This window comes from Leucopleurus acutus (genome assembly GCF_964270905.1).
Source record: "Leucopleurus acutus genome assembly, chromosome: 15".
In the NCBI taxonomy this organism is placed as follows: Eukaryota; Metazoa; Chordata; class Mammalia; order Artiodactyla; family Delphinidae; genus Leucopleurus; species Leucopleurus acutus.
In genome coordinates this window covers 43,391,100-43,401,355 of record NC_139157.1, presented here as the reverse complement: position 1 = coordinate 43,401,355, position 10,256 = coordinate 43,391,100, and the positions used below count along the sequence as shown (strand labels likewise).

The window sequence follows — 10,256 nt, the reverse complement described above, 5'->3', positions numbered from 1 at the left end:
ATGTGCCTAGAGAGTGAAGATGGATCCAGGCAAACTATTCTGTGTGATGTGGCTGCCAAAATCTATTTCCAACTCTGGCTGTGTTACTAAAATGCAGTGTTCAAAAACAAAGAGGTTATAATCACACTCTAAGGGACTCAGTTGCAGGTATCACAATGAAGAGGGACACTGATAAACTGGAGTGTGTCCAGAGGAGAGCTCAAAATAGAGGAAAGCTGTTAGGGATGGAGAAATTAAGAGTAGAGAAAAGATGACTCACAGAGGTGTATCAGATATCTCCCAATATTTGTGGGGCTGCTCTTCATGGCAAAAAGTGATCAGCAGATGAAAGAATCTGGGGAAGCAAGAAGCAAAATTAGACAGTAATTAGCTCTTAATTCCCCTCTAGAAACTACATATTGGAGATGACAAGGAAAGGGCTTATACACAGGATACAGGCAAACTAGCCCGCCTTGGTCATCATTTCCAACTTTTGCACTTCTAACTATTTCATGATTCTATGCAATAGCTAACTGAATTCATGATTTAAGGAATGATGTAGTCTGGATAACTTTCATACAACAAAGTTCTTCCTGTGCAGATTTTGACCATGTTATAAACTGTTATTTTTGTTTTTGCTTATCTTATAAATGGAAACAAACTTCTGTCCCTCCTGTCCATATAGTTAATTTGTTGACTCAAATTTCCATGAACAATGCTGTTTCCAGTATGATAAATATATGCAGGTGGCTCAAGGTGTCTGAGATGAAATTGTTCTTACATTGAGAAAACAGCAATAATCCCCCAAAGGAGAGCAAAGCTCATAATCCTTCTTAAAATTCACAAGTCTATCTTTACTTTAAAGAGGTACTCACCCTTTTGGCTGACGCTATCACTGCAAAGCAGGCGATGATTGTGAGTCCGATCATTATGTAACAAGCTTTCACTCGCGCTTTGTTTCTTGCAGCATCTATCATTTCTGGCCTAAACCAAGATGTGTATTCTGTTAATTATATTAAAGCAATATGATTTTCTGACTGGCATAATAAACAATGATTTTTTATGTAAATATTCCAAAAGTGTCCCTGAATGCAAATGGCAGATGCGAAATATTTCCAAATGCTAGCCCATTATCTTACCGATTTCAAGTTAACAGGTATTTATTCAGGTCCTAAATAATGTTAGCCACTATGAAATGACAATGCAGTATATTTCATTTCTAACTGTTCAAAATATAACTACTGGAGATTATGACCTGACTCTCCATCATTTTTGTTTCACTGACTGGGATAAAAGTACGAATTAATGCCTATGTATGTCTATGACTCATGTTCATTTGGCCCCTGTGTTATTAAGTGGGCTTTGTTTTCAGTTTTGAACAGGTTGTTTCTGAAAACTTATTTTCATCATTTTGGTTTTTCACTAGCCTCCAAATCTCTTCTTGCCCCCTCCCATCCTGACTCCATTAAAGAGACTATTTTACATTTTGTGAAGATGACTCTTATTATGCTGCTATTATACATTATATATTTTGTGAGAATGTCTATTAGGGTGTTTCCTTCGTGGCTTCTGCATGAAGTTTTCAAAAGAAGTGATCAAAATCACAGTGATTTGTTGAAGAAAAGACAAACACACCTTCATTTTCTTATTATTATTCTGACATTTTATATGCTTACTTGAATACTGCATAGTCTTATTTATTAATAAAGTTATATGCAAGTTATCCAGATTTTAGCAAAGTAGTGTTACAAAAGTAATCATGCCTGTAGGCCTTTATGATAAAATAAATTTTAACAATTTGCAGTAACATGAAGTGGCAGTTTATAAATACATACAATTAAAGAATGACTTTTGAGAATGTATTCAGCAGTATTTTTTATCTTTGTCAAGTTTAAATAGAATGTAGTCACATAAAAAAAGAATTCCAGGAAGACAATTTGCAATTCTTCTTAAAAATGAAAATATTTTTCTTTAACTTTCCACTAGTTGAAAGAACACAGAAAACCAATATCTAGCCTGCTTTCCTCAGATTTTAGGCAGATTAATGTAAGTTTGAAGGTAGTTGTCAACAGATGAATTTTAGCACATTATTAGATTATACTTGTTGTTGACTTTTGTTCCAGATGGAACCTGAAAGATCTGATCTTTTTTACCCATCCATCTGGCTTTGAACAGCTATACCAAATTAGTTTAACACTGAAAAGAAAAGAAAAAGTACAGTCATTATTAAATATCATTAGTGTAAATTAGTTTAACACTGAAAAGAAAAGAAAAAGTACAGTTATTATTAAATATCATTAGTGTATGGTCCAAAAATTATAGGTCACTTAATTATATGTCCATTAAAAGCATAAAAATGAAAGCTGTTTATATTGTAAATCTAACACTTAGCTTAGGAGGCATAGCTCTCCTAAATAGCAATGCTTTTAAAAAATTATAGAAAATAATAAAATATTCAAATACTTTCATGTTTTCAACCCAAAACTACAATACTTTTTCTAGGCACCTTGCTCAAAGTTAAATTCTTCTGTTTATAATATTTCTTTTTATTTTATTTTATTTTGGCTGCGTTGGGTCTTCATTGCTGCGTGCATGATTTCTCTAGTTGTGGTAATCCAGGGAGACTCTTTGCTGTGATGCGTGGGCTTCTCATTGCGATGGCTTCTCTCATTGCAGAGCATGGGCTCCAGGCACGCGGGATTCAGTAGTTGTGGCACGCAGGCTCAGTAGTTGTGGCTCACGGGCTCTAGAGCGCAGGCTCAGTAGTTGTGGCGCATGGGCCCAGTTGCTCTGCGGCACGTGGGACCTTCTCAGACCAGGGCTCCAACCCGTGTCCCCTGCATTGGCAGGCGGATTCTTAACCACTGTGCCACCAGGGAAGCCCTATAATATTTCTTTTGACTGTGATCCTGGGGAAATGAAATTATTTCTGTAAAATGGGTCTCTTCACATATACAGCCATGCTAAAATGGATCTAGGTTCTCTTGACAAGCATTAATTTACAATAATGCAGGTTCTTTACATTTTTGATTACTCTGTTGTGTAGCACTAGAATTCAAAATCCAAAAACACTGAGCATGGTCTTTTTAAGCTTTTCTGGGGCTAATTTCTTCTTTGGGCTAAGTCTTTAGTTTAGAGGCTATAGATCTCAAGGAAAACAAAATTTGCTTTATAATATTAAAAAACATCTTCGTGGTTGAATAAATGCTGAAAATAGAATTCAAATTCCATGTTATTTCAAATTCCATGTCCATTCCTCATTAAATAATTTGATACAAGAAAGGAATAAAAATGTTTGAGAATTCATTATTGAATGAACATTTCCCGCCTTATTTTGTTTTCCATTTATTTGAGATGCTTTTGGTGACTAATAAATTAACAATCAATAAAAGTGTAGGCAATATGCACAGCACAAGATGTAGGCCCAGTTTCCATTATCCATTCTAATAGGCATTGATTACATCATATAAATATAATATTTGAACATCTGAAATCTTTATTTGATTTTATAGTTCTAGTCTCCCGTTTTTTTTTGAGATCAGTTCAAAAAGTAGTAGATTGATGTTATCCTTAGTTTCCTTCCTTCCCCTTGTAACCACTGCCTTGTAAAATTCCCGGAAGATTTTTGGGCTTTGCATAAACTGAAGCTGTAGAAAGATGGTTTTTACAGGTTACATTTACTTTTTTTAAAAAAATATATTAAATTTACCCTGGAGTTGAAGTTGTCAGCTTAAGTTTTATTAAGCGAGTCTCTGTCCTGGGTTTGGGATGATGAAGAGGCCAGTGACGCTGATGCGTCGTGGGTCCCAGTCCGAGTAAACCCGTACTCAAGAGGGCTGCAGGACCGCGTACACCTGACATCTCCCACCCCAGAAGAGGAGGTCACATGGATGTGGCTTCTTCCCAGAGACTCTCTAGCCACCCCTCGAGCCATGATGCTTCCTTGGGTGCTTCAGGGAGCCGCCCTCCCCTCCCAGACCAGAGCCCTTCTCCCTCTCAGCCACCCGGGTGCACGCAAGGCCGGTGCCTTCCGTTTGGCCTAAGTATACTCCACTGTCTCATGGCCCGGAGCTCGCTGGGGGCGGGCATCTAAGCGACGGTGGAAGTGCCCACTGAACTTCTGGATTTTCACCCGACTTCAAGAATCTCTCTGTAAGCTTAGCTTAGCTCCCACAGCCCAATCACGGAGCCTGGCATTTAACCGCACTCGGGGGGCGTGGGTAAATTCCTTAAGGTGGTAGGTGTTATTGTGAAGACCTGTGTGGCTCCGCGGCCGCCTCCGCTCCAGGGTGCGCATTGGTCGGGAAGTGGATGGACCCCGAGACCCCCAGGCCCGGCGCCGACCCTGCCGGGCGCACGCAACCCGGGCCGGGCACAGGCCACACTTACGGAGTCCGAGGCGGGATCTCCTCCATCTTTGTGAAACGCCCGGTCCACAGCAGGATTTCCCTGTCTAATTGCGACAGCTTGTGCTCGGCGGGGACCCTATGGGCCTTCCCTGCTGCGACAGCGACAGGGATGTACGGAGGCACCGAGAGACGGCACAGAGACCAGTGCACGCTCACGCCTCCGTCCCCCAGCCCCGGCTCCTCGTCCGCCTCTCCGCGGACCCCTCCCTCCCAGGCCGTTCCCAGTCCCGGCTCACAGGAACCTGGGGGCTCTGAGCCGCCGGGGGCCCAGCCGCTGGAGTACTGGGGGTGACCGGGGGGGCCGGAGAGACGTGACGGGCAGCCGCGCGGCTTCTGGGGGCGCTCCCGGGGCGCAGCGGGGGATGCGCCCCAGGCGGAGGTGCAGGAGGCGCCCGACGTTGGCGAGCAAGCTGCGCCCTGGTCTCCCGGCCGAAACCCAGCCGGAGCCAGGGACCGAGCTCCCGGGACGCCTGCCCCGCCCCGCGCAGCTACCAGGGGAGCCCCGGATGCGCAGCCGGAGTCTGTCGTGCGCCTCCTGGGTTCCCGGACTGCGTCCCCAGCCGGCGACCCGGGACGGGGGCTGAGACGGTCGCCAGGCGGGGCCCGGGAGCGACCTGACGGCGGGACTACTTTCCTCCTGAGGCAGCTCCGTGCCGCTCGTGTTAAAGGCGTTTCTTGGTGTGGAGTAGAAACGAGTTTCCGTCAGAGCTTTTTAGGTTCCACTGTTTGGTGCCCAAGAGAATAAATCTAAACTCTCTCCTCCAGAGAAGGGCGACAGTCAGGCCTTCAAGTTCAGGTCGCTTCAGATGTTTACCAAGTAAGTGTCAGGACTTTCAACGAACTTCTGATTTTCCCATGAAGAGGTTTTTTGAAGTTAGCTCTTCACCCCACTCTCCACTCCCGTCCTTTTCTCTTTTCCAGGTAAAACGACCTCAGTTCCTACCACTGGTTTTCTCCACCTCTTTATTTCTTAGACCACAAACTCTTCAAACTCCCTTCAAAATGAGCTTTTTTTCTATCTTCCCTCTCAAAAAGAGGGGAGAATCCACTTTTCCCTGGTATCTAAATGGGAACAGGGACTCAGAGAAAGGGCTTGTAGGAAAGCTGGCTACTCCGAAGGAATCTACCTAGTCTACTTCCTCACATTCCAGGGACAACAGACCCCAGCCACGTTAAAGTGCTCTCCAGGACCCAGCCCCAGGCTAGCGCACCCTCCTCCTTACTGTCTCGGAGGTCCCTTCCCAACACAGACACTGCCCTACTTTTAGTTGGATCCCCACATATTTCTTTCCTTCCTAACTAGACTGTCCAGGCTCTTGAAGGCAAGATCTCTGTAACTCTGCGTCTTTCACATAATGGCGTTTTAACAAAAGAGGACAGATTCATATCTCAGTAAAGAAATATGCATTTAGAGGCACAGTTGTGGAAGGAACCATGAGCTTTGCCTTCACACTAAGGTTTAATCCCCTAATTTGTGATTTAAGGGTTGCACAATTATAAGCAAATCATTTAAGTCATTTGTCTTGGTCTCATTTGTAAAATAAGAGTTGCTTCCTTTCAAGTTCGTTCATGCAACAACTACAAAAAAAACCCTACTCTATGCCAGCGACTTCTCAGATCTGGGTATAGAGCAGTGAACAATGTCAAGTGGGGATTAGTAGATGAAGAAAAAAAAAGCAGGATGAAAAAAAGTAAGCAGGCATGGGGGTGGACGCTATTTAAAAAGGATGGTTAGAGATGCCCCTCTAAATGTGCCTGGTACGTTCATAACACTTCAAAGATGTTTCTTTCCCTTCACATTCTTTAACTAGTCCCCAAACACAAGGGCATTTTAATTCATGAAATCTCTTGTAGGGAACTGTAGGAGGCAATGAGCTCCCTAAGGGTGTAGCTGAAACATTGGCACTTAGTAGATACTTAATTTTAATCTGTTAAATAGATGAAAAAATGAATGAAAATCTTCAATAATGAAATAGACTCTATCTGGGCTAGTTTAAGAAAAGACTGAATACTTGAGGACATGCTGCATGATGAACAGAATGAATTCCTACCTGAAAAAGTACGTTGCCATAGATAATATTTGATGGTTGCAGGAATATGCTACTTGAAAATTCTCCCATTATTCAAATGTGTTGTTTTCTCCTTTAATATTTTATTTTTCTTCACATCACTGAAAATACCCATAGAGCTAGAGAAAAACATCTGTGTGAAACAGCCAATCAGTAATATTATATATTACTGTAATATTATAATATAATTTTATATATATAATAACCAAGGAATATTAAACTAACTAAATAAGTTTATTTCCCTGGAGAGAACCAAATGTCAGGTATCTACACATGATTTTCTCTCTCAAGCTTCTCTAGCATTGCAGAACCACAGGGCAAGAGAATCGTGGCTTATGTCATGAGAGAAAGAACAGTTTGCATTCTGTTCTCTGTTCCTGATGCAATTAAAATATCACTATTCGGCAGTGTTCTACATTTAAAAAAAAACACAGTTGCATGAGAGATGTTTTCTTTAGCTCTAGAATTGGAACAACAACCAAAAAAAAAACAAAAACAAAAACTCGAATCAACTTCTAATAGAAGAAAAACTAATTATATTCCTTTCTTTCTTTCTTTTAAACCAGGACAGTTCGTTTGTTCATTGAACAAATGTTCATTAAATGTCTCCTATGTGCTGGGTACTGTTCTGGGCTCTGAGGTTACAGCATAGCAGGTAAGCATACAAAAATCTTTGCTCCTCACAGAGTTTATTATTAATCCACAGTGGTTTCAGTTTACACGTTCTGTACTATGTTATTTCTCAGTCCAATGGTTCATCTAATTTGCATATACTATTTACAGTTTTGTTCCTTCAAGGCTTGTTTTGATTAGTATGGTTTATGTTCCCATTTCCTACAGTTAATTTACTTACTTCTTAAGGTATACTGCTATAGCTAGGAATAATTTTTAAATAAAGTGATTTCATAGATTAAGTGGAAAGTGTGGTAACTTAAAAATTATTATTATTTTTTATTGTTGAAAGCTAGTGTGTGCTCTGCACTGGGCTAAGGCAGGAAATGCAAAGATTGCTGCAGTCCCCAAGAAGTTCCCAGTCTGGCTGGCACTATATTCCCTCATCAGAAAATGCCTTGCTTCCAAAGGAGGAGCTGGGAGGGACCTTAACTAACTTGCTTTCCCATCCCCTACTAGTCTCTCTGTAGGGAAAGTTACTAAAGTGAGTTTCCCTGCAGACCCAGCTTACAGTGGCCTCCAGTGGTTCCGGCAACCTTATCAAGTGGGTGGTCCAGGCAAGCGCCTGATTACCTGCTAGGTACTAAGCATGTGCTGAGGACACCAGCAAAAGCTCAAAATGAGATCTCAACCCCCCAAAAAAGATCTATATACAGCTCTTCATGTTATTCCTGTTAAATCCCATTTTCATTGCTGTAGTTCAGTATTTTATTCTCTCTCAACCATCTATTGTAATGACCTCCAAAGTATTTTCCTCATCTCTGGTCAGTTCTTTCTCCAATCCTTTCTCTGCCTAGCTTCCAGAGATAGTTTTCTAAAACATGGATGTTATCGTATAAAACTTTCATGGCGCCAATCTCTTTCCTATTTTTTTTTCTAACCCTGCACCCTACATCCCTATCCACAGACTACAGAAACGACCTGAAAAAATATTATAATGAGGCAGGGAGGACTCTTTCAAAGTCTTCTGCTTTGATATTTTGCATAGTCTGATTCAAATCTATGCCCTTGTCATATCCCTAGATGTTTAAAATGTCACTAAGCACAGGTAGGTAGGTTACATTGAATTACTCTGTGCTAATAGTGATGCACAACAACTATCAATTGACATCACAGTTTAGTTCTGGCTTGTATAGCTGGGTAGGCACTGTGTGTGTGACCAGCGCTCATCAGGGCATGGCTGAGTTCTGACTGGTTGAGTTGCTTATTGTCCCATTGTTCTAAACATTAGTCTGAAAAAATACATTCAGAAGAAACCAGGTTGGATTAATTGCTCCTGCACTGATCAAAACCTTTCATACTTTCAATAATACATAGCTTGTATTCGTTCTAGAAATAGCAAATCTGAAATATATGCATATTTATGAAGTACTATTTATGCAAACTGCCCCCAGGACGGTGAAGAGGCATCTGCAATGGTCATGTCTCTCACATTCGTTGGCTGAAAGGTTATTTTTGTAGCCTACTTGAATGTCTGTTAAGACTCATATATGTCAGATTGTGTGTAATTGCTAATCATTTTTGGTGGAGCATCCTCTGGCTCCCGTGATCAATTTCAAACTCCAAAATTCCTAGTAAGAATCTTTTTTTTTTTTTTTTTTTTTTTTTTTGCCGTACGCGGGCCCCTCACTGTTGTGGCCTCTCCCGTTGCGGAGCACAGGCTCCGGACGCGCAGGCTCAGCGGCCATGGCTCACGGGCCCAGCCGCTCCGCGGCATGTGGGATCCTCCCGGACAGGGGCACGAACCCGCGTCCCCTGCATCGACAGGCAGACACTCAACCACTGCACCACCAGGGAAGCCCCCTAGTAATAATCTTGTATGAAAAAGTGAGGATTTTATGGTCCCCAACACTGAATTTGCTACAGACTTTTCACACTTGAGGCACAATTATGACTTTATGTGCTTCAAATCTGTATCCTGCAATAGCCTTTTATGATGACTTGCCAGTGCTTCTCCAGCTCCGTGTCCCACGCCACCCTCCTCATACACGTATAGGGAAGTGGTCTTGCAAAATTAATCCTACCCATTATAAGTGTACAATATAATACCTTACTTCTATAGTTACAATTGAAGAAGGGTTGTTATTTCATAATCATGATGTGAATGATGCCACCTTATATTCCCTTAAGACAATTACCTCTTGTCCTACATGACTTCATACAGTTCTTCAGCTTCCCTCAGCTGCTTGTCTCTCTCTTGGTTTATATGGTCATGTTTTCTTGGAGACAGAGAACTGGCCTATTTGAATGTTTTCCCTATTCAGGAATTTAAAAAATCAACTTATCAAAATAATTTTTTTTTCTCTTCTGAACCTTTTTACTTGGGGCTACTCATACCAATTTCTAATTTCCAATGTGAAGTCTAATAATATCTAGGCATAGCTAATTAAGATGACAGAGTCTCAGGTAGTTTTTTTTTCATATTTCTCCTTTCACCACTATCTACAAATGGACACTTAATTATTATTTACTATTTATGATCGTGATAATGAAGATTAACAACAGAATTTGTTAAGGATAATTGGCAGGGCACTAATACCACAAATCATTTAAATTATCAGAGCTCTCCAACAAGAGGTCTGGGTTGGGTAAAAAACCCAAAATCTAGCGAAATTTTTTAAGATTAAAACTGTATAGCCTAGGAGAGAGAATGTTATAGAGGTTAAAAATCAGCTATTATTTGTTCATTATTCCTTCATTCTTTCATTCAACCAGAAAGTGTAGATTAAACACCTTTTCTAAAAAGCTTAGTACTACAAAACATCCAAGAGTTATCCCTGCTAGGCTGTCCAAAAATAAAGCATTAAAAGTATCAAAAACAGCTGTCTCCTTGAATATATACTTGTTATTGGAAGGTCCATGTGTACTTTGACTAAATGCTAACTCTAAACCAAAAGAATTTATGACACTGACAGGGTGAAACATTGATTCAATAACAAAGTTCTGTTTAGATGATGCAAAAAAGGTTAAATAGGAATGGAGGCATAGGTACCTAAATGTTAAGTAGTCTTTACTTCTGTTACAAACATCATGTTCTGAGTTTGAAGTGTTTCCTAGCTTCCTCTAGTAGTCATTTAAAATTTTGAAACCTAGTTCATAAAAAGCTGGACTGCTCTAAGAGTCCATC

The 10,256-nt window shown here is 40.9% G+C and overlaps 1 protein-coding gene across 1 annotated transcript; it reads right to left on the bottom strand.

The window, feature by feature from the left end:
• Positions 1–301: 301 nt before the first annotated feature.
• FAM162B (family with sequence similarity 162 member B) lies at positions 302–8,552 on the bottom strand (the record flags this gene model as incomplete). The annotated part of the gene is given in 6 exon segments (XM_082855946.1): positions 302–334; positions 855–963; positions 4,369–4,477; positions 4,625–4,688; positions 4,690–5,062; positions 8,515–8,552. Coding segments are annotated over 6 exon segments (726 nt in total).
• Positions 8,553–10,256: the final 1,704 nt, after the last annotated feature.